General features: G+C 40.6%; 1 protein-coding gene across 3 annotated transcripts; it reads left to right on the top strand.

The window, feature by feature from the left end:
* The first annotated feature begins 9 nt into the window (after positions 1–9).
* Positions 10–24,824, top strand: LIMD2 (LIM domain containing 2). Of its 3 annotated transcripts, none has more exons than XM_072111084.1 (5): positions 10–129; positions 18,098–18,176; positions 20,768–20,812; positions 20,921–21,060; positions 22,400–24,824. In XM_072111084.1, exons 2-5 carry the CDS (start codon positions 18,135–18,137, stop codon positions 22,560–22,562), a joined length of 390 nt encoding a protein of 129 aa, XP_071967185.1. In that variant the 5' UTR covers positions 10–129; positions 18,098–18,134; the 3' UTR covers positions 22,563–24,824. The 3 variants fall into 3 exon arrangements, with proteins under 3 accessions (XP_071967185.1, XP_071967186.1, XP_071967187.1); XM_072111085.1 differs by lacking the exon at positions 10–129 and adding an exon at positions 9,937–10,070; XM_072111086.1 differs by lacking the exon at positions 10–129 and adding an exon at positions 16,334–16,467.
* Positions 24,825–25,168: the final 344 nt, after the last annotated feature.

Here is a 25,168-nt window from a genome sequence, read left to right as displayed (position 1 = left end):
GATTGTAGTAGTGACGTCACCGGACCATAGAGCGGCGGCTGAGGAGGAGGCTAGAATTATAATGGCGACACCTGCAGGCGGCTTGTGGTGGTGCAGCAGCCAGAAAAATGAGAGCATGCACGGTCACAGGTAACGGGAGCGTAATCTATCTGGATTTGGTTTATATCTATGTCTGATATCACAATAGATCACTGTCTATAGATGTGTCCGTCAGTTAGTGGAATATGATTGCTAATTTCTTGTTTGTACCTTTCTAAAGACACAAGGAATGACCTTATTCACACAGGCGTATTTCGAGTCCGTGTGTCTATCTTGGGCCTTTTTTTGTGGCCAAGACCATTTAAAGTCTATTGTTTAGGACCGCATGTGCCCCAAAACAGGCAACAATACTTGAACGATGACTGTATTATGCAGGACAGCATGCACTTCACTATTTGCCCCTAGACAATATTTCTTCGATTAGGAAGGTTACTCTGGGGTGAAACATTTTCATGATATTTAGTACATTGCGTTTTATGGATTGCTGACATCATCATCAGACTCTAGTATTTTGGAGTCTCCTTGGTGGAGCTCTCTCATACAGACACTCTGCAAAATTATGCTCTCTGTTTGTTTTGCACAGAGATATTGCTACCTAATGGTTGTGGGGGAAGATCCAAGGAAACTAAATGGATGAATCGAGTGTGTTGCACAAACATTTATCAGCTTTTGTACGCTATGCAGTGGTTTCTATGTTGTGTGCCTATTTTGAGATTAACTTGAGCCTGTCATTTGTGCTGGTTTACAGGGGTTTTCCTAACTTGCTGATCAGTGGGGGTCTCAGTGCTTAGACCCCTGTAGATCGCGAGAACGAGGGGGGCCGACCGACCCATTGCGCACCTCAGATTAATGGAGCAGACACATGACCGTTCTGCTCCATTAATCTCTATCTCAGGTGCCTGCCCGCCGGGGGCAGATCTGCGGGGGGCTTCGGAAAGGTGAGTTTTAATTTTGTTTTTTGTTTGTTTGTTTTAGCCTGGGGCAGGAGGGGGCTGTCTTATCTTCTGGCTGGTTATATACTACGGGGCAGAGGACTACTAGCTACATACTAGGGGGCAGGTCGCTGGCTATATACTAGAGGGCAGGTGCTTGCTGGCTATATACTGGGGGGTGGCTGTGACCAATGCATTTCCCACCCTAGGCCTATACTCGAATCAATAGGTTTTCCCAGGTTTTTTTGTTAAAATTGGGTATCTTGGCTTATACTCGGGTCGGCTTATACTTGAGCATATACGGTAGTCTATAAGATCCAATACCTTGTGTCTCTGGGATTGTACTCAGAGGTTCTAAGGTTATTTTCCCACACTTCCCTATAATTTGACCAATATATTTATAAATACACACACACTTACAGCATAGGTTCTGTAGGTTTGTTCTTAAGTTGAATTTGTATGTAAGTCGGAACTGTATATTTTATAATTGTAACCCCAGCCAAAAAATTTTTGGTCTCCGTGACAAATAGATTTTAAAAATGTTTTATTGTCATAAGAACCAGGATTAACAATAATGCTTAAAGAGGTTTTCCCATCTGGGCATTTACATTTAATTTCATTTATTTGCTGTATGTAAACATTTCTTCAATTGGATGTTATTAAAAAAAAATGTTCCTGTGTGAAGATAATTTCTCATAAATATAGCCATGTTGTCCCTTAGAAACGAGATGGCTTCCTCGGATACGACCACCTCACATTATTGCGGCAGTGGCAAGACATGCGCTATTGAGTCCTGTCTGACTTCCTGGATTCAGCGATTATTACCACAAGTAACTCCTGGACATTTCACATATAAAAACCTTTTGTTTCTTTGTGCAATCCCTCCAGCAGAGGTGGTCATATCCAGGGACACAGTCTTGTTTCTAAGGGACCATATCACTACATTTTATGAGAAATTATCTTCACACAGGTACATTTTTTTTAATAGCATCTAATTGAAGAAATGTTTATATATGGCAGATTTATGAAACTGAATGTGAATTCCAAGACGAGAATACCCCTTTAATTGCAGACACCTCTGATAACTGTTACAGCTAATTATTGAAGCCTCCGGGCACGTTCACACATTGCGCTTTGGTTGTGTTTTAATTGCGTGTTAAATCTCATTACAACAATGAGTTAACATCATGTTAACAATTGTAAATAGTAATGTTATTAGGCAGATGACCTCTCCTCAGCTGTTGTTATGCGTTTTGTTATGCGTTAATACAAAGCACAACGTGTGAACACGCCCTAAGACTAAAGTAGAGTAAATTACCAACATCCAGGGGGGGTCGTCTGTAAGTCGGGTGTTGTTAAAGGAAACCTACCACTTGTAGTGGCAGGTTTCTGATGGAAATACCGGGCACCAGCTCAGAGTGAGCTGGTGCCGGAGCTTATTTTCGTTAGTGTTTTAAACCGCGGTATCGCGGTTTAAAACACTTTTTAAACTTTATAGCCGGCGCAGGCAGGTACGCGCTCGGCGCTTACCGTGCACGCGGCTCTCATTCACTTCCTATGTAGCCGTGCGCACGGTAAGCGCCGAGCGCGTACCTGCCTGCGCTGGCTATAAAGTTTAAAAAGTGTTTTAAACCGCGATACCGCGGTTTAAAACACTAACGAAAAACACAATTATATAAAAAAAAAAAAACACTAACGAAAATAAGCTCCGGCACCAGCTCACCCTGAGCTGGTGCTCGGTATTTCCATCAGAAACCTGCCACTACAAGTGGTAGGTTTCCTTTAAGTGTAATATATTACAGGCCCCTACTTAAGAATATTACAGACGACCCCTAGTTACAAACGGACCTCTGGATGTTGGTAATACCAGATCGACGCATGAGGCGTGTAAGTATTTATCCTTTTTTTTTTCCCCATACCCTAGCCCTAGTGGAGTCTGCATATTCATGGAAAACTCCTCTATAATTGTTTAAGTACATAGGACAGCACCAATATGCACCATATATTTTAACTAGCATGTGACTTTTCAGAAATTTGTCACAGTTCACTTCAACTATTTTTTTTTCTTTATTTAGACTGTTTTATAAAATACCAGTCTCAGTAAATCTGCCTGTTAATCTCAATTGCTTTTAAATTGTCACAGAGGAAAGGGAACATGTACATGCAACACGCCTCGGTCTGTTGATGCCACAATGTCATATGTCTGCAAACATGGAAAAGATACTTCTTTGAACTTTGTCTGAAAATGTTGGTGTTAAAATATTTTTCTCCGTGAATAGTTCCTCATTTCTATAAAAGGTTGTGTGTTCTCAAATTGTCTGCATGGGCCCGGTAAAGCAGAAGTGAAAAACAGGAGGGATGGTTGAAGAATGTGTAAAGGCACTTTACTGAGGGTTGTGAGATCGCCCCACATCAAACCTCAAAATGTGGTGTATAGATATTATTGATCTTTAAAAGCAATTGTAATTGGTTTTGACCATAATAATATGCAAACAGTATAGGCCATGAAGACATGTGTAACCATACATTTCTCTCCTGCAAGGGTTCTGGGTGGTCTTTCAGCCTGAAGAGCTTTTTATGCTATTTGCAATGACCTGTTCCAAAGCTTCTCCCCTCTGCTCTACTTGGCTGCCGTAAGTTTCCAACCAAAATCCTGATATAGCACCTACTTGTAGCAGAGGGGAGCGGCTGTGGAGCAGCAGAGAGCAGAAAGCTCTTCAGGCTGAACGACTTGCCCAGTCCTTTGAAAACCTCACTTTTTACAGTTCTATCACTGCTAACAATATACATAAAGGTATGGTTACACAGATCTCCAGGGACAATACATATCACTGCCTGCAGCTTAGTATGGTCCAAACTGCTGACAGATTTGATTTTAAAGATCGGATACATCGGATCTTACATGAAAGGATGAGGATGTATTTATATTCATCAGTGCAGGATGCTGTTGATGTCAACATTCTGTAGGTATCTTCTAGTACTTCTTTTCCAGGAACAGCTCCATGTTGATCAGAGATTATTATAACAGTATTTTAGTCTCTATGATGGTTGCACCACTGGGGTCATGTTTTTCCTCCACAATTATCTGTGCAAGTAAAATGGCTAGAACCAAAGCAAAATTGTGAAAATTAGGACGATCTTTAAAGGGATTGTCCAGAGGTTGAAAAACATGGCTGTTCCCCTTACCATGGGTAGTATGTGGCATAGCATGTAGACTCCATTCATTTCTATACAGATGAGCTGCAATATCGGTACAAACCATGGCCATGTGTGGTGCTGTTTTTAGGATGAAAGCAGACATGTTTTTCAACTTCCAGACAATAATGTAAGTTCATTGAGCTCTGGTATAGGGGGAGTGTTATAATATGTGGATCTATACTCTGCATTATACGCAGGGTTTGCTGGGACTGGAAATACTTCTGTTCTAGTCACATTTGATTATAATGTGCCTCATGCCAGTTACCTTATGCCCCCGTTTCCTTTTCACCTTCAACCACTTAATTTGTTCTCACCCATACACCTGTCTAGGAAGCGCCACCCTGCGTCTCCATGGTAACTGTCTCCGGATAATGGGAGCATCTATTTGATCTCCATGGAAACCAAAGCATTTGCTGCCCCTTCTGTACATGGAGCAGTCAGACATCACAGTGTTTCTATCGTTCATTCATTTATGGACGTATCAGCGTGTGCTGTTATATTTTGTCAATTTGCTGATTTTTCTAACGGTAGCAAGCGCTTTACAAAAAAATAAATAAAAAGCAAATGATATCTAGCACATCGAGCTGTTGCTCTCAGAACAGGATGGAAATTGTGTAATGGAAGTGAGAGAATGATGTAACAGTTACATGAGAACAGTCCCATACACTGGGTGGATATATGGGGTGTAGTCATATTCAGAGCTCTGGTGCCTAGATATGTTTTGTAAGAGCTGATGCACACCGCTGTACTTCATACAATACCTTTTAATGTATCACTCTTTTATTTTAACAGAACTTGGATGGATGTTGGGCAAGTCCGAATCAGAACCATTTTTCAAGGATCACTCATACTTAAAGAGAACCCGTCATGCTAAATAATATAAATATATTTTCATAAACTGCCATTAGAGAGCATTACCTCTATCCCTTTATTGTCCCTCTACATGCCTGTAATCCTAAGCAATGAGGTCCTAAAGCTGTATGCAAATGACCTGTGAAATGTCCAATGAAGCATTAGCATATTCAAGCTGTCCACTCTATTCATGAGTGGGAGGCACAGCCACACCCCCAGTGCATGACTGACAGCCTGTATAATGATGTGAGGCTGTATAATGATGTGCTTCCTGGTGCTGGTGGCCACACCCCCTGCAGCCTCTGTGTGTGTTTAGGAGAGATACAGCAGCTCCAGGCAGCCATGTTAACCCCTTAATGACCGCCCTATCGGGTTTTTACGGCGGTCATTAAGGGTACTTCTTCTGATGCGACGCCTTTCTACGGCGGCGCATCAGAAGAAGTTTTCGGGACACCGGGTCTCGCTGGTGCCGGTGTCGGGCTGTGATATCACAGCCCAGACCCGGCACTAACACCCGGGATCGGAAAAACTCCGATCCCGGGTGTTTAACCCCTTGCACGCCGCGGTCAAGCATGACCGCGGCGTGCAAGTGTGTCCCCCGTGGATCGGACCCCCCCCGGTGTGCTTACTGGGGGATCCGATCCCTCCTGCCGCTGCCCCGGGTTCCGACGAGTGACCCGGGGCTGTCGGCTCCTCTTCTCACCGGGTCCTGCCTTCCTGGCAGGACCCGGCTGTAAGTAACTGAGCATGCGCAGCATGCTCAGTTACTTTCACTATACACTGCAATACAAGTGTATTGCAGTGTAAAGGCTTGAATAAGCGATCGGATGATCACTTATTCAAGCCAAGAAGTAGAAAATGTAAAAAAGTAAAAAAAAAAAAATTAAATCTTTTTATAATATAATTAAATAAATAAATAAAATAAAAGTCCCATAATCTCCCCAGTAACACATAAAATGCAAATAAAGTATATAAAACACAAAACACGTACATATTTGGTATCACCGCGTCCGTATTAATCTGTACAATAAATCTAAATCAATATTGAACCCGCTCGGTGAACTACGTAAAAAAAAAACTCGAAAAACTTCCCATAATATACAATTTTTCATCAAACACCATCACAAAAAATGTTCTAAAAAGTGATCAAAAAAAGTTACGGTACCTAATATGATACGACTGAAAAGAACAACTGTTTTCGCAAAAAATAAGCCCTCAACCAGTTCTGACAACAGAAAAATACAGAAGTTATGGCCCTGAAAAGTTGTCAATAGTAAAAACAATGCGATTTTCTCCAATATTGGTTTTGCTCAGGAAAATTGAGCAAAATAAGAAAAACTATATAAATGAGGTATCACCGCGTCCGTATTAATCTGTACAATATATCTAAATCAATATTGAACCCGCTCGGTGAACTACGTAAAAAAAAAACTCGAAAAACTTCCCATAATATACAATTTTTCATCAAACACCATCACAAAAAATGTTCTAAAAAGTGATCAAAAAAAGTTACGGTACCTAATATGATACGACTGAAAAGAACAACTGTTTTCGCAAAAAATAAGCCCTCAACCAGATCTGACAACAGAAAAATACAGAAGTTATGGCCCTGAAAAGTTGTCAATAGTAAAAACAATGCGATTTTCTCCAATATTGGTTTTGCTCAGGAAAATTGAGCAAAATAAGAAAAACTATATAAATGAGGTATCACCGCAATCGTAGTGAACCAGAGAATAAAGATAAAATATTATTTTTACGTTACGGTGAAAGGGGGGGGGGGGGGTTTGGGAATGCTCACAATCCAAAATAAAAATTGATGATTTTGTTGGTGTCCCCCTTGAAATAGTTAATAAAATCTCATGAATAATCTTTAGACTCCCAAAATAAATTATTTATACATTGTATCTCATCCCATAAAAAATAAGCCCTCATATGATCGCATTACCAAAAAAAATAAAAATTTATAGGTCGTACAATGTGACAATACAAATCTGCTGTGGACGGCGCCTCCATTCATTCTATGCTCGGCCGTGCGCCCGTACAGCAGTTTACCACCACATATGTGGTATCAGTACACTCGGGAGGAATTGGGCATCAAGCGTTGCAGTGCGTTTCATCATTTAATTTATTCTGAAAATGTCAGTTTTGGCCTAAATGAATGTATTTCCAAAAAAATTCCATAGTTTCTAAATCGCAGGTCCATATTTTTTAACCCATGTGAAACACTTAAAGGGTTAATGGACTTAATAGAAGTTGTTTTACATATGTTGAGGGGTGAAGTTTCTATAGTGGGGTAATTTATGAGGTTTTACTATTATTTAGGCCTCTCAAAGTCACTTGGAAGCCGAGTTGTCCCTCAAAATGTGAGTTATGGCAATTTTCATGAAAATAAGAAAAATCGCACCTAAAGTTCTGCACCTCATAACATCCTAGAAAAATGACCGGAAGCATAAAATATCATCCCAACATAAAGCAGATATTCTGTAAATGTTAATTATCAAACTTTTTGGGTAGTTTTACTTCCTGTCTGGAAACCAGAACATTTCAAACTTGGAAAATGAAGAATTTTTACAAACTTTTGCCAAATTTTCACTTTTTTTCAGAACGAAACGCAAAACGTATCACTTAAATTTTATAACTAACATGAAGTACAATGTGTCACGAGAAAACATTCTCAAAATCACCAGGATATGTTAAAGCGTTCCGAAGTTATAACCAATTATCGTGAGACATGTCAGATTTGAAAAATCGAGTCTGGTCTTTGAGCTGAAAACTAGTGTCGGTGATAAGGGGTTAAAGCAGAACATGTCAGATTCATGTGTAGCTGATGTCTGTGTCTCTCACCTGTATATTAGGAGGATGCAGCATGTCAGCAGATAACATACACACACTAGCCATGCTTTACTATACATTACACACAGACATGAGCAGGGGGGGGAGAGGGGAGGGGTAACAGGGGTGACATCACTGCCTCTGACCATGTGACCAGCCTCATTTACATGATAAAGAATAGATGATTTTATAATGATTAATGTATGAAATAGCTAGATAAAAGCTGGGATGGGATCCATGTGAGCTGCTCCAACAGGTAGAGGTGACAGGACTAGTGACACAGACCTGATGACAGGTGTCCTTTAATGAGGATCCATGAAAAAATGGACGTCAGACTAATGCATATCACCTGTGAAAAACTGACATTAACCTCTCTTTCACACCTGATGGTACAAGAAGCTTGAGGTCACATTCACACGTTGCGTTTTGGCCTGCCTTTTAATTGCGTTTGAAGCGCATTACAACAGCTGAGGAAAGGTGATTTGCCTTATTACGTTATTGTTAACATTTCTGTTTGCAATGTTAACTCATTTGTTTTGTTAACACATGGGTTAACGTTGCATTAACAGAATTAGATGTAATTAGGCAAATAATAATAATAATCTTTATTTATATAGCGCCATCAAATTCCGTGGCGCTTTACAAATCATAGGAAAATCGCCTCTCCTCAGCTGTTGTAATGCATTTCAAACGCAATGAAAACGCAGCCAAAACGCAATGGCTAAACGTGCCCTGATCGTTTAAGAACACACACTCGAGCCCCAAAGTTTTAGTATTATAGCTGTCAAATACAAACTCTATGTAGTATGGACACCGCTAAATAGAAAACACCAAATGGCTGATACTGTGATAAATGTGTTCAATCTCATGTTTGTTTTTATTTTTAAGTTTCTACAATTTGCATTTTTTCTTGTAAAAGGCGCAAGCCCTCTGATTAAAATGTTGCAATTTACGCCTTTTTCTACCACCTCCATGAAAAAATCTTGCTCGTGAAAAAAGACTCAGGACCGAGCTCTATCTTTTCTATGGCAATTGATGGGTGAAAAACGCATTGCACTTGCATTGGACTTGCAAGTGTCTCAGAGTGCAATGCGTTTTTGATGCATCTCAATAGACTTGTGTGGTGCGTTTTTCACGAGCCTGACTTGCAAAAGTAGAGCATGCTGAGATTTAAACGTGCGTTTAAAAAAATGTGCATGTGTGCGTGAAAAAAAAATGCAAGTGTGAAAAAGCCCATTGATTACAATGGGTCAGAGTGCAATGCAAATTCTGCGCGTCAAAAGCATGCGCTTGAAAAAACGCAAGTGTGGAAGGGGCCTAACACAGAAGCCAACTTCTCCAATTTTGTACAATTTTGGAATTGGTGCAAAAGAGAAAAGAAAGAAAAGCATCTATGATGAATGACCCCCCCCCCCCCCCTTAAATAATACCACTTACAACTTTAGTCCAAAAACTCTAAAATCTGCAATATATCTGCAATACTCTCACATCAGCAATATAAATATAATTTATTTTTTACTCTTGTGTTTTTATTTCTGTAAAATTGACACTCAACCCAAATCCATGTATAACCCTACATTTGAAAGTTGAAAAGGCTAGGAGTTTTTCACTCCCCTCCTCCCCCATACATTTATTTTCCATCTCCAAAAGTCTTCCCATCCTGGTCCTATAAGCAACTGCCCTCTCCTCATGTAAGTCAATGGAAGAGACTTGGATTTTAACAAGCTACATTGTCTAATCACACAAAAGTTGTGGCGCGTGTATTATTGCAGACGCATTGTAAGGTTTGTTGTCTTTTGGTCAAGCTGTCTTCAGTAAATATACACCATAACTATTATAATGCTAAAAAAGACTAACACATAAAAATCCCATTTATAGTGACACTATTTACTTTGTTGAGAGTTTGCAAGCCTCCAGCAAGATAACATTTTTGGATAAGAAGACAGAAGGGATAGATAAACCGGATAGGAAGATTGTGTAGGGGAGGAGAACAAATCTCAAAGGGTCCAATAGAAGAGTAGAAGGAGTATTGAGAAAAAGCAATGGGGGGAGGGTGGCCTGGGATGGAGGGAGAGAGATAATAGGGGAGGAGAGGAAGAGGGGGAGGGTGGAAGGCTGTTGCATGAAACAAGCACACAAAGAACCAGGGTTGAGAAAGAGAGAAAAAGCAAGCAGGGCAGGAAGCGGCATCCTAGAGCCAAGATAGCCGGGAATGAGGTGAGTGCAATGAGCCCCGCATGCACAGCACTGAGGAATATACACTCCCATAGCTAAGAATCCAAAGAAATGTGCCGGCACGGAGGGTGCTGCCTTATATTACATATATACAAACCATCTCGGCAAAGCTGACAATAGGAAAATGGAGAGGGTATCATCAGAAGATGCAAAGCAGGGCCACTCTCATGACACCTAAAGCAGTGCAACATGCAAAGCCGCAGCACCAGATGCAAACCCAGCACAACCGGCGTAGGGATAGGACCGGCAGCTATACATAAACAGATTGTATATGGGTAACTGGAGATCATTCTTCTACTGCCTTTATATAAAGGGTTTGTTCATTGATGCGGGGGAAACTTTATTCCATGTTTGATTTAGCAGAGCGAAATTAAATATGGATAATAATATAGGTAAAAAACTTTATCTATAGTCAACACTGCTACATCCGGTAATTTGATTGATATGTTGAATGACCCTGGACGAGATAGAAAAAGCAAGTCCTCAGCACAGTTTGTATTGTTTTTGCATATATATACACATACGTCATTGTGTTTGGTTTTTTTTAACCCGAAGACACAGATGGTAATAAGCGACACGTGTACAGATATATGGTATATCGGCAGATGTCAGCTTCACACATATTTCACAGAAATTCAGGGTCTCCAAGAAAGACTTTCTGGTTGGACATTGCTTTTATATGTGGGAACAATGATACAGGCAGTCCCCGGGTTACATACAAGATAGGGTCTGGAGGTTTGTTCTTAAGTTGAATTTGTATGTAAGTCGAAACTGTATATTTTATAATGGAAGTTCTAGACAATTTTTTTCTCTTTTGCCCCAGTGACAATTGGAGTTTCAAAATTTTTGGTGTAATTGGACCAAGAATTATCAATAAAGCTTCATTACAGACACCTTACAGCTGATCATTGCAGTCTGGGACTATAGTAAAGCATCCAGAGAGCTTCACCAGAGGTCACAGTGGGCAGAGGGGTCCGTCTGTAACTATGGGTTGTCTGTAAGTCGGGTGTCCTTAAGTAGGGGACCGCCTGTATAGGCTTGTGTTTGTATTGTCTTTATCCAATTTCTGCTGTAATAATAATCTAGGTTTACATTCGTTACTGCAGACCTAATCCAATTTCTTGCAAGCCATTTATCATGATGACGCTGAGTGTTCAGATGCCCTGTCTAGAGTATAAATATAGAATCAATCTGACTGTAATGTATACACTCAGATCCCGCGAGAGGTTGAGAAGTCTCGCCATAGTCAGTCCACCCCTTTAAGAAGCAAAAGTCATATACACTGGCCATTTATTTTTAATAATGCACAGAATGACAGACGTTTCTTTTTTTAATGTACCTCTGGCTGCCTGCTTGCAGTCATCCATATGGTGCCCTGTGGTTATATCCTATGCAGTTATGTCCTATACAGCACAAATGTTAATTGGCTATATTGGTGGCAACCAATATATTGCTGTTACTATAGCTCTTACTGAGGAAATGGATCCGCTTCCTTATAACGGGGTAGAGAATGTGTCTGCATCTTGTATATGAAACCCAGAAATATCACCCCAAGATAATGATAATAATGATCACAATGAAAATAATGAGATAAGATTCCCTAAGTACAATCGCATAGAGATTTGTTAGAAAGCAATTAAAGTGGTAGCCCCGACCATAAAATTCAGAGAGAGGAAGAACACCTTGTTTTTTTTATTTCTCTAAGTTATCATAAGACAAGACCTTGATTTTGGGGTTTCTGTGGCCCATCATTTCACTTTGACTTTAGGTTCTTGATATTTGTTGAAATTTCTATTTTAGTGACTGAGCTCAAGTTTGTTTATCTTGATCCTGAGACCATCAAAGTCCAAATTCTGTTGTCCTGGTTATAGGACCGTGTTCTAGGATTTGGATATCACAATATCCAAATGATCTCTTTGGGTAAATCCACCAAAATGTAGCTTGAATAAACCAGAGACCCATACTCATAGATCCTACTGCTGTGACTGTGGTAATTTTCTTATATTTAAAATTATGCTAATGAGCCAGAAGGGCTGTGGGGGTGTGACCAGAGCCACTCCATGCTGCAGATTTGACACTTCCCCCTCCCATCTGGCTTAGGGAGGGGAGAAGTGTTGATTTTAGAGGGAAGGAGGCCATGGATAACAAATTTAAGATTACCACAGTCACAGTGCTTGGGTCTATGAGTCGCTTGTGTATGAAGCTTGATTTTGATGGTAGATTTTCTTTAAATTCGTCAGCATCAACGGGCAGGGCTGTACACCACCTGTGTGTGAAAAATTGCAGCCATGTTTTTAAAAACCTGTCAAACTTTTTGATCTGTGAAACCTACAAGAAATTGCAATGTCTACGCACATAAGGCCCCTTCCACACTTGCGTTGCAGATCATGTCAGAGTTTGATCAGGCTTTGATCAGTGAAAAACTGACATTTTGCATCAGAGTTCAATCAGTTTTCAGTCAGAGTTTGTTCAGTCTCAGTTTTTCATGTGCGTTTTCAATGCAATTTCAATGCGGTTTTCATGCGCAGATAATGTGTGTGAAATGGACTCAGGACTGAGCTCTATCTTTTCTATGGCAATTGATGCGTGAAAAACGCATTGCACTTGCAAATGTCTCAGAGTGCAATGCGTTTTTGATGCATTTCCATAGACTTGTATGGTGCGTTTTTCACGTGCGTGACTTGCAAAAGTAGAGCATGTCGAGATTTAAACGTGCGTTAAAAAAACTGCACGTGTCTGCGTGAAAAAAAAATGCAAGTGTGAAAAAGCCCATTGATTACAATGGGTCAGAGTGCAATGCAAGTTCTGCGCGTCAAAAGCACACGCAGAAAACGCGCATGAAAAATACAAGTGTGGAAGGGGCCTAACACATGGCTTGGGCACCACTTAAAGGAAATCTACCACCAGGATGAAGGATTGTAAACCAAGCACAATTACATGCAGGTGTATGCCCTCTTTGACAGGTTCTGCTCTTCTTTTAGCTTCTTAGGACATTATTTTTATGAAAAAAAAAGTTTTAAAAATGATGCAAATTAACCTGAGGGGCTCGGTGCTGCATAGATGTCAATGGAACCTGGAGCCCCTGCCTCTCATTTGCACAATTGCAACTTGTATTTCTTAAAAACTAAGGCTTAAGAAGCTACAAGAATAGTGGATCCTTCCAGAGGGGGCATACACCAGCATGTAAGTGTTCTTGGTTTACAATCCTTCATCCTGGTGGTAGATGTCCTTTAAAGGACACCTATTGTTAAAGCCAAGATGAGGCAGAGAAACGAGCGGTGTAAAACATGCGTATGGAGAAGCCAATCAGATGACAGATTTCATTTCCTAGATAGCTCCTGAACATTGAAAGCTGGGACATGATTGGTTGCTATGGGATAATGCTCCCTGTGGCATCTGCTCTGGGGTTGAAGCTTGTTTTTCCTGCAAGTCATGATGCTGTTCTTGGTGTGCAATAAAGCAGATGAGGCCTCACAGTTCATCGCCTCCTGGGAGTGTCATCTTACATAGTGTTTATTAAAAGGGAAATGCACAGACAGTTTCTGCATCACATTATATAACATGCCTGCCATTACAGATCTGGACTGCCTCATGTTACTTATTACATTCATACGGGGGTTATTCTTTATACATATAAGTCACATAAAAATTAGTTGTTAAGATACTAAGGTTAGTGGACATTTCTGGAGTTATACAGGGTAACCAGAGGTAACCAGGCGTTTTGAGAAACCAAAGGGCGTTCTTCCACATACTAAACCAGTAATATAAATGGGGAGTGGGAATTAACAGGGTTGTTGTTGTTGTGTGTTTTTTTTTTTTTTTTTTTTTTTTTTTTTTTTACAAAGTTTCTATTGATGCCCAGCCGGGAGCTTTATGTTACACCTCTGGCAACGGACATCAGGGCTGCCAAAACAGATAACTCGAGAACATCTGCACAGAAATAAAATAAATTCTCTCCAGGGAAAGTATACAGATTAGATCAATAACCTCGTCCCACCTACAGCCATCTTCTCCAGAAACACATTCTGTTTAGTTGATTATGGTGGAGGTAAGCGGCCACCAGAAATTGATCCATTTTGTTTGGTGGGGGTTCCAAAATGGACAACCATTCTAACATCACTCTTGTCTATAACCTATGTCTTTGTAGATACTGATCAGACAGACTGGAAATTACAGATACATGTGATATTCTATAACCTAGTCAGAGAAATGCACATGAAATCCTTATCCCTCTATGTGTGCACATTTTATATGTTGCTTCATGGAGTCTATCAGACTTGTTTTCTTTAGAAGGAAGCCAAAGAGACAGGAAATCTAGAAACAATTTTTGGCTAGGTCTGCTGGTCAGGTGAGGCAGATTACCAAGGAGTAAAGGAGACGCACAGTCCGGAGATACAGGCAGCCGGAAGAAAAGATCTACATTTCAGTTGAAGCAGATGAGACGTTCTTTTACAATTTGTGCACGGCTTGAGGAATACATTACTTTAGCATGAATGCAATAGGGAATAGTATTGGCATCTGCTCTGTTTTTATATGAGGTTGAGGGAGGTCTTGTCCAGCCTCTGATGTGATGTTCTGGAGACATCTAAGCAGATCCGCAGTGAGGGGAAGAGATACTCCTACATAATTCATTAGTAGAACACCACTAGATAAATATGTTGTGGGTCTCATTATGCTTCATGCCCTTTTCTAGTAAATCTGGCATATAAGCTACACTATGAAGTGATCCAGTATTGTAATTTAAAGGGAAGCTCCCCTTGTTTTACATACTTTTTATTCTATATTTTCTAGGAATTAAGTAGAGTATCTTTAGACTCTAGTACTAGCACTACTACTAGTACTACTTGACCCCAATTGGAGTACATACAGCTAACTGGGGGGCCATAGAAAGTTCCATTTGCTCTGTATGTTGCCCATGCACTTGACAGGGGTTGATGTAGCCGAAACATAGTGTAGCCTGCGTTATTTTTTCATTTTTTGGATTTGTGTAGACCCAACGGTTTCAGTGTCAAGCACCGTATACGTCTTTACTGGATTTTTTAGGCATGTGCTCTAGCCTTACATTGTTATATATTCTTTTAAACATGTCTATCCGATGCTTGTTTTTTTTCTTTTTCAAGTTCAGGAATGAGTCATATTTAGAAAAGTCCATCACTATGCTGACAACTCTCTATCAAATGGACCTCACAAGTAAGGGGCTTATGTAAAGTTACACTGGAAGAGCGGTTCTGATATTGTGGACACTTGCATTGAAAAGTGCCATCTTTATCTTGCTTTGACAAGAAACCTGAAAATGTTTTTGAGTTCTTATCTGAGGCTGAGCTGCTGTAAACTCAGATGTTTTAAACATCATGATGAACACATGCAGACAAGATGCAGATCTTTACAAATATGTGGCTCTTCCATGTGAAAGGGGGGAGGGAGCCGTAGTAACTCTCACTTGTGTTGTAATATAAGTGCTTCAAGAAGTAGCTGAAGAATCGCAGAGCCATCAATAAAGATGCCAGATAAGGCCTTGTCTTTTGAACCTTTGAGGAGTAAAATGCTTTCTCTCACCCTTTATCTCAACTAAACTAATTTGTTAAATGTAAAACCACGCCTCATTTTGCTACCTTGGAAGGCAGCCCCCTTAACACCAAGTATGACCTGCAAGAAATCTAAAAACATGATGTGGGATTAATCCAAACCAATTGAATTATTCCAGAAGGAACAGACTCCCAACTGTAGACAGCACTGTTCCTACCTGGTTGGGTCTCCTCAGTACAGCGTAGGGAACTGGTTTGGCTGTATGAGAGGCTATTGACTATGGTCAGAAGGATGCTAACCCTTTGGAAAACGTTTTTGCTTGCTTCCCAGAATTCCCTAGTGGAGCATCTATGGCTGTAAGTCTCCACACACCTATAAGGTGGCTTTAATTGGAAACTCTCCATAAAGAGAACTCTTACCTTCTGAATGTGGCCACATAAGGGAAGCTTGGTTCAGAAGGTAAGAGTTCTCCTTATGGAGAGTTTGCCAATGTTCATATATGTGCAGTGTGCTTAAACATGCAGAAAATCTCCCCAATAGTTACCAAGTATCTGTCAAATGTGGATGTACAATTATATTTGTGTTCACTGTTGTGGTCATTATGTTGAGAACTGGCTGTTGCTGTCCTGTTTCGGAGTGCGGGGTAGCACCTGAAGGGGCTTATTTTTCTCTTTGCTGAGCTGTGTGCACACTGTTCCAGGAAGTGCTGTTGTGTCTGATCTGTACATCCTGTGTGTGCCCCAAGGGAGGCAACTTACACACTCAATGTACAGGGGGTGGAGAAACGTCCACTCTCCAAAATCTCATGCCTCCGTGTGAGGAGGGTTGCTCTTCAGCCTGGAGCCCTGCAACAGTGAGTTAATTTTCTTTATGTTCTTCTGTGGGTTTCAGCACTTCCTATTTACCCTTTTCTTATTATTATTTACTGCTTTTCCTATTCCTCCCAATCTAATTCTTGCTACTGGTGGGTGGTTGAGTTCTGTGCACATCACAAGCTATTTCTGTATGTGAGAAGAATATGCCATCTGGGCACGCAGGGATCTGCTGTGAGGATGGTATATCTGTGGGTAATATCAGCAGAGACAGGCAACACTTCACTCTGCCTGTGGTAGGTTACTATATAGATGACCAGCACTTGGGGACATGATTCTCAATTGTTGATCCATGTTCGCCAATGTTGTAATGTTGAATTAGATATGAAATCCTCCCTAAATTGGGCATCTCAAAGTTATGGACTTGTGCAATGAATTGTAATATAAATAGGACCTAGTAGCCAACAAGAGGTGCAAAACCTGTCACATTGATGTCCTAATACATAATCATATCCTTAGTGTCTGGCACGGTCTGTATGGGAAGTCGTAATCCACTTCCCTCACATGGAAATACATTGCATAGGACTATCACCAAGGATAATTATATGTGTAAATCACATCATGTATATTCATATTACACTACGTGATATAAAGAAACATTTATTTTTAAATTAATTTCTTTCTCTGTGTTAATATAAGTCCTTGCTTATTATAGCCACGAGCTGTGCCATCCACAGCATGAGTTGTGTTTGCCTTATGCTCAATTGGGCGCACTCCCAGATGTGTAGAGATTCCTTGCTTTGACCTGACTTGTCTGAAGTGACCAAAAAAACGAATCCTCCAAGGCATATGTCAGCCATGATGGATGTTTGCTACCTAAAAGGGAAACTTTCATTGCATTTTAAAATACAATGTTGCACTTTAGGTGGACATAAAAACTGCTCACGTGTATGAACTTTTAGTTTTTTTTTATATAATTGGTTAGGTTTTTCATAAGTTATTAATAATGACTCCATATGTGTGGGAGAAAGTGGACAACTACCCACGGCATCTCAAATGCAGTATAGAAACTTATTGTATGGGCAATTTTAAGACTAGGATTGAAGCCTGGGGTGGGAGGTGGCGCACAAATCTACTTATCTACAGAATAGAAGTACAAGGGAATGGTGAAATCTGTCAGGAAATGGCAGAAGCCACAGGGTGACGGAAATGACAGAGGTGACTTTGACAAGCTACTTTAACCCCTTCATGCTCTTGTGGTCACATGTTCCTTGTGAAAGCGGTAGAAGTTTTTCTCTCTGAAGTTCTAGTCGGTTGTAAACCTATGCATAACTGAAAACTGTTTTGTTCCCTTTCTCAACCAATTACACCCTAGTTTTCTTTCTTAAAAAGCGCAATACAAGATGAAACCTTCTCTGTGATTGAATACTATGGGAAACCTGTTAGACATATTTTCCAGAAATCTTGCTGTTCATGGTGTATGAATTTAAGCAAAAAATAATGTTTGCTCATTATTTGTACTGTAGGTTTATTTCCCCTACTCCCAGTGGGTCATATCTCATGTCCTCCAGCTGAGTTCTAATATATTGTAGCCTGATCTGTCTGATAGCATGATAAACCCAATTTTTTTTAGCAGAACTTAACCTGAATTTTTTTTTTTTTTTTTTTCAGATGAGAATTAAATAAACCTGAGCAGAAATCCAGAGAGATGTTTCAGGCTAAGATTCCCACCACAGCGGCCACAGGCCATGTAAGTACAGTCCATCCATTCTCTGCAGGCTGCTGCTGACAAAGGGTATTTTGTTCAGCGAGTCTGTATATACTGCTGAGAAATTACATTCTGTCCCATAAAGTTTAGCCCTAAAACACAGAATGGTTTGCAGAAAAAATGTGAATGTCAGGGTATTGTGCAAGTAGCTTGTATTCAAAGACATTAACCTACTGTTCCTATATCCCTGTCTTTTCCCATATCGCATTCCAAAGGGTTTAAAAAATTAACTTTTATATTCAGGGAGTTGTGCAATTTGCACTCCAATTCAGTATTATTGTAGATTATAAAAAATATACACACTGGGTCTGGCCTAGGCCTCACCCATGGGAATGGGCCCCTTTTTCTTTAGCTGGGATTCAGATACTTTTCTACATTATCTGTGCCTTCTGTCCGCAATAGTAACCAAGCAATGCCACTAAAATATTGCCCGGCACCACCTATGTCAGTCTCCTGCCATAGATGGAAAGGGATCAGCACAAAATGGACCTGTGTTTGTGCAGCTCTACCTAAACCCAATACAGCAAAGTTTTGCAGCTGCCGTAGGACACCCTTAAATAATTCCAATGTTGTGTAGTTCACTTTAATGGCACCACAGACCTTCCTTGTTTACAGAGAACCCGTCAGGCAAAATTAGCCCCCTAAACTAAATATATTTTCATACACTGCCATGAAGGGCATTGCCTCTGTCCCTTCATTGTCCCTCTACATGCCTGTAAACCTAAGCAATGAGGTCCTAAAGCTGTATGCAAATGACCTGTGAAAAGTCCAATGAGTCATTAGCTGTCCAGCTTATTCATGAGTGGGAGGTACAGCCACACCCCTAGTGCATGACTGACAGCCTGTATAATGCTGTGAGGCTGTATAATGATGTGCTTCCTGGTGCTGGTGGCCATGCCCCCTGCAGCCTGTGTGTGTATAGGAGAGATACAACAGCTCCAGGCTGCAGCCATGTTATTGCAGAACATGTCAGGTACTTGTTTAGCTGATGTCTGTGTCTCTGTGTATTAGGAGATATGGCAGCATGTCAGCAGATGCAGCACACACACCAGCAATGCTTTACTATACATTACACACAGACATGAGCAGGGGGGGAGAGGGGAGGGGGAACAGGAGTGACATCACTGCCTCTGACCATGTGACCAGCCTCATTTACATAATAAAGAAATGATGATTTTACAATGATTAATGTATGAATTGACAACATAAAGGCTGGGATGGATCCTTGTGAGCTGCTCCAACAGGTAGTAGTGACAGAACAAGTGACACAGACCTGATGACGGGTGTCCTTTAATTAGTTGTATAGTAAAAGTTAAAAAAAAAAACAGAAGTAATAAACTGTTACTTAAAGGGGTATTCTCGTTTGGGCATTCACATTCAGTTTTATTAATCTGCCATATATGTATATACATTTCTTTAATTAGATATTATTAAAAAACTTTTATTTGTGTGAAGATCATTTCTCATAAATATAGTGATATGGTCCATTAGAAACAAGACTGTGTCCTTGGATACGGCCACCTCTGTTGGAGGGATTGCACAAAGAAACAAAATGTTTTTGTATATGAAATGTCCGGGAGTCACTGCATGTCCCACACCCGTCCCATAGTAATGATCGCTGAATCCAGGTGGTCAGACAGGACTCAATAGCACATGTCTGGCCACCGCTGCCAAAATGTGAGGTGGTCGTAATGGACAACATAGCTACATTTATGAGAAATTATCTTCACACAGGAACATTTTTTTAATAACATCCAATTGAAGAAATGGCAAATTAATTAAATTAAATGTGGATGCCCAGATGGGAATAACCCTTTAACACTCCCTGAAACACTTACTATTGCTCCTGATCCTTAATGCAATCCACTTCCTGTGTGTCTTCCCGAAAATACTAAAAATGCTGGGAGAGGCTGGCTCAGCCCATCACTTTTGTTTTTCCATAGAACCAGAAGAAGAACACGGGAAATGTAATGCAATGGTATGGAGTGGTAGTAAATATCTTTTTATTATTATTATTTTGGTTTGGTTTGTTTTACTTGGCCAAAATGGAATTTTGTGGAATTTTGCTCTTTTACCCTTTTAACTTTAAATTATGTTGCCAAGTTTGCTGGTGCACTCATTTTCCTCTCTGTACACTGACCGTCACTGTAAAGTCCTACCTAGAGCCAGTGCCTGAAATCTTACTCCTGTCCCATATTTTTCTTGGTTGCAGTATCCAACACAGTACTATGAGTATGCCACACATGTACAAGAATTCATGCAGTGAGTGGAGGGATACCTAGTTTAGATGTAGAGCTAAAATTCTGACAGCCTTCAGCCACCAGCTCACTGTACACTATCTTCTGCAATGCCATAAAGTTTGTATTGGCGGCTCATGGCAGAGAGATGTTATTTATTTATCTCGGTTTGCATCTCTGATTTCTTAAAAATTAAATTCATCCAGGATTTTGGACCAGAATGTGACATTGTGGCCATTCAATTTAAGGCAGTTTTATATAGTTCAGCAAATCCTTACTGGAAGCAAAATAAGCAGGAAACAGGATGTGTGTGACATATGTTTTTTCTTTTTTCAGGATTCTCCCTGTAATCCGGGAGCCAGCGTTGTGCAAAGGTCAAAGGTGAGCTACAGTCTTCTGTGTGTCTTTTTTCTTTTCTTTTTACTAATGATGTAAACATATAGCTTTGGGATTGAAGTTAGTAAATGCTAATGAGTCTCGCCTCCACAGTCTTTTAGCATGAAGCCTGCAGTTAAAGAACTGTGCTCCTCCTGCCAGACAACAGTTTACCCAATGGAGAGGTTGGTTGCCGACAAACACATCTTCCACAACCGATGCTTTTGCTGTAAGCACTGCAGTACCAAACTAAGGTGGGTAACTGTTTCCCAGTATAGTTGAAGGTTATCAAGTATTTCCCCATGTCGAATTACAAAGCAGTCTCCATATTCATCCTCCAGTGGTTACAATACTACAACCCTTGGCATTAGAGAGATGCAGATTTGCAGCTAATGGAGGTCCATAGGCTTAGTAGGTCAAAAATCGTAACCCTATAAGACTTCCTTTTTTTGTAGCTTCATATGCACAGGTGTGATATCCCTCACAAAATACCTTCTTCCTTGTAATTCTATTTTTTTTTTTTTTTTTTAAAGCTATTTTTTTTAATGTGCATGAATACAACAAAATAAGGGCTCATTCAGATGGGTGTTTTTGACATCTATATGTTATCTGTTTTTTTTTTTGCTGATAGTTTTACAGACCCATTGATTTCTATGGTTCTGTTCACTTGTTGTTTTTTTTTTTTTTTTTTTACGGATGTGAATTACGGAAGTGCTGTGCAAGAAATTGATTAGAAACTCGCCCTTTTTGCTGGCGTGAAAAAACAAAAACAGAAAACAGTTCTTACTACGGCTAAAATAACTTTTATTCTTTACAAATTATAAAAATATATAGGCCATTTGAGAACAAACAGATATATAATGAGGACTGCTGGCATCCAGGGCACGTGTGATGTACGTGTGCAGTCAGTATTTTATCCACATGCATTTTTTTACGTCCACAAATCGTATAGAGTTCCTATCTAGCCCAGTTGGTTCTGTAGCAACATTTGAGAATAAATGGCTTGCATAAGGATGTCTTCAGCGTGCCATCTTTTTTGGGGTTTTTTTTGCGCATCCCTTCACTTCATTGGAAGTTGTTGTCCACATATGAGAAAAAAAATGTGCAGACCCAGAGAAAACAAAAAATAGCAACATCAGTGAAATAAATGGGTCTGTATGCTGTTTGTTTTGCAGATAGATAATAACGCCATAATCCTTTGAATTAAAGTTATGCAATATCACATACAAGGATGGGTCTTAATGTTGCCATGCTGGGTGATGGAGATGTGGGTAAACCACAGTTACATAAGCACAGGAGTTTCAACCAAGTTAGAACTGACCCTGACAACCCCAAACAAGGATGGTGCACACTTCTCACCAGGTCACATTCATCCCAATGTGTTTGTTGTATGATGAGGCTCTTTCATCGGGACCAAGTGAGATTAACAGTGGTTGCAGTGGCAAGGCCTATTCACAGCAGGTCCAGATAGATATAGATATATATCTAATATTTGTTTTCAAGTGGCCTGTTAATGTTGTCATAGTATCTGTTCTATTGCTGACTCGTGGTTACTAAGAGGCATTAATATTGCTCCTCTTCTTTCTCCCACAGCCTGGGCTCCTATGCTGCTCTGCATGGAGAATTTTACTGCAAGCCTCACTTTCAGCAACTTTTTAAAAGCAAAGGGAACTACGATGAAGGCTTTGGACGTCGGCCTCATAAGGATCTGTGGACCCACAAAGAACAGGAAACTCCTGGAGACAAGGCACCTTGAGGGTGCAGAATATGGATCTCATGAGGGGCTTCGCTTTTCATCCACAATGCACTCGGGGTGGAATATTGATGTGCCTCGGTGGGGAGGGGGGTTCCATGCAGATAAAGGCACTTTCTATGTGATAGCCTTGAGCAGTTAGTCCCTCCTTGTGGTGGGAGGTTTTAACTACAAAATGTCAAAGACACCGCCTGGGCCTCGCTTTATCTCATTGGTTAGAAATGTTGTTCCTTTAAATATAAGGCCCAGGTGGCTTCTTTAATGTGTCTGGTGGGAGGTGGGTGAAACAGGGTATGCAAATTGATAGCAGCAAAATTATCCACAGCAGCAAGTGGTAGGTTATTGCATGGGCATGTTTCAGTGGTTGGGGGTCGGGCCTCCTAACAGCTGCTGCATTTTTTAATTTGCAAATCTCAGGGGGTAATCGGGGAGCCAAGCTGTACCCATCTCCCAGCATCGATTATTCATTCCCCGGGATCCAGCTGTCCTACACCTCATTTGAATACTTGGCATTGACAGGGGCACATGTAATAACTACACCTCTGCCCGCTCTTTTTGTGCTCAGCAACCTCAGGGGAAATGCTCACATGTCAAGGGTGGCACCTGGCGATCCCCATCGTTCACCTCCCTCCAGCTTTTTTTTTTTAAAAAAAACTTCACCACTTTCTCTCTTTTTGCTGGAAAGAGAACCTGCAACATTCCTTAACTCGTTCACTGCTGGCCGAGGATGTCTCTGTCGGGTGAAGAGTTACCAATACTCTGCACTGGGATTGGGTTTTGTTTACAGACTGTTTTTAACATATCCCTAAGCCTTGATTGTACAATAAAAGCCTCTGTAGGATCTCCTGCGCCCTCTTGTGTTTGTAGTGATGCACTCTTACCCTGAGCTACAGCTCAAGGGGATTCAGATATCTGTTCCCACTGCAATGAGTAGGTCTCCATAAGTATCATGTACTCCAGCATTTTATTGTTATTTTAATGGATGTTCATTTCCTTGCTGGTTACCTAAACCTATGGGGAATCACCCTATATGTATTTAAAGGTTAAGATAGAAAACAAATACATTGTCATCTGAGGAGATAGTCCACAAAATGGTTAAAGCACAAGAATTGGGTCTGATCCATTCCTTCTCATTTCGCTGTAATAGATCACCCATCCCTATGAGCTCTAGAGCCTGCCCTTTATAAGGGAGGGGGGGGGGATCTGGCAAAATATTTTGGTTTTTGTTTGGTCATTGCCCTATAAACGGTCCCTCAAGTATCAAATCGTTCTTGCTATAAAAGTATCACATCCCTTCAGGGAAGAGCCCTCTTAATACAGTGATCATTCTGCATATTTCTTGCCAGGAACAAGTCCTATAATAATTTCCATGCTGGTGAAACCTTGACCAAAGCGGAGAGATGTCAACGTGACCTCTGACCAAATGCTTGAAGCTACCGCCCTTATCTCAGTTTGAAGCTGGTGGAAGTAGGTGTCCTGGTAACCACCATTGCTTGGGATGGTCCCCACAACCCTGCTGCTGAGCTTCCCTCCAGAAAAAAAATCAGCTGTGGTTTTGTCAGAATTCTTCTGCAGTATAGAAATGGCTGCAATGAGTTTGTGGGAGAATTCCTCTGCCGACTACTGTTGGTTTTCCAATACTTACAACTTGGCATTGCAAAGTGTGAAAACCTTGGTGTAAACCTGGATAATAAATGAACATGCTTCATAACCCACACTTTGTTCCTTCTACCAAATATCTCAGCAGTAAATCTGCTCCAATTACATCCTATGAGAATCCATAGTCCATCAGAACCACTACAACCCAAACAATCTGTTATGGTTCTAGATTTTAACAATTCAAGCAGCTTTTAAAACTCAGGGCTCAGTATCCGCCTTGCAGCAGTTACAGCCGCAGGATATATTTCTTTTCTAACCTAGCTTGCACCCAATGGCCTTCACATCATCTGTAAGGCTGCGTTTGAGTTACTTCTTATCACCTACACTCATGCCATCGGGAATGAGCACCACATGTTTGTATGTAAAACAATATAAAACACGTAGTGCTTGTTCCCAATTGCATGTGTTCAGGTTTAAACACATATGTGATCAGGAATAATTCCTCACCGTTGTGTTTTAAAACACAATTCGTTAACCACATGTGAACACTGCCTCAGGGTACAGAATGACCCCCAAAACATTAAATCACTTCCAAGCTCAAGGACAACTGCAGAATATGACTGTTCTGTAATACAGGGTAATTATATAAAATATTTCTTCAGTTTCTTTAGTGTTGTGTGTTTTTGTCCTTTTATCTATGTACTTGAAGGTGTGAATCTGTGTTTAACCATAATGTGGTGGTGGCAAAGGGTTTGCCAAAGGGTCTCTCTACAGGGACTTATTATTATAGCTGTAGCTTTAGTTGGGGTCGGCCTGAGGGGAGTGGGAGGGCCCTCCAGTGAAGTTAATTCTGGGGGGGGTCCACCTACTGCCACATGGAAAAACCTGTATGTTCCAAGGCCATGTTTATAGAATACGTTATCATTGCGTTTTGAAAGGCTCAGCAAATGCATCCCAAAAGCATCGGTATTAATGGTAGTAAAACCATGGATGTATTTTGAGATGTATTT

The sequence above is a fragment of the Engystomops pustulosus genome, chromosome 6 (genome assembly GCF_040894005.1).
Source record: "Engystomops pustulosus chromosome 6, aEngPut4.maternal, whole genome shotgun sequence".
NCBI lineage: Eukaryota > Metazoa > Chordata > Amphibia > Anura > Leptodactylidae > Engystomops > Engystomops pustulosus.
This window is presented reverse-complemented; position numbering and strand designations above follow the sequence as displayed.

Excerpts from the sequence above, each read along its gene's own strand:
- LIMD2 (XM_072111084.1), top strand. The coding sequence starts at position 18,135 with ATGTTTCAGGCTAAGATTCCCACCACAGCGGCCACAGGCCAT. Across the intron at positions 20,813-20,920 it reads GCGTTGTGCAAAGGTCAAAG|TCTTTTAGCATGAAGCCTGC; the intron begins GTGAGCTACAGT and ends TCGCCTCCACAG. Across the intron at positions 21,061-22,399 it reads CACTGCAGTACCAAACTAAG|CCTGGGCTCCTATGCTGCTC; the intron begins GTGGGTAACTGT and ends TTTCTCCCACAG.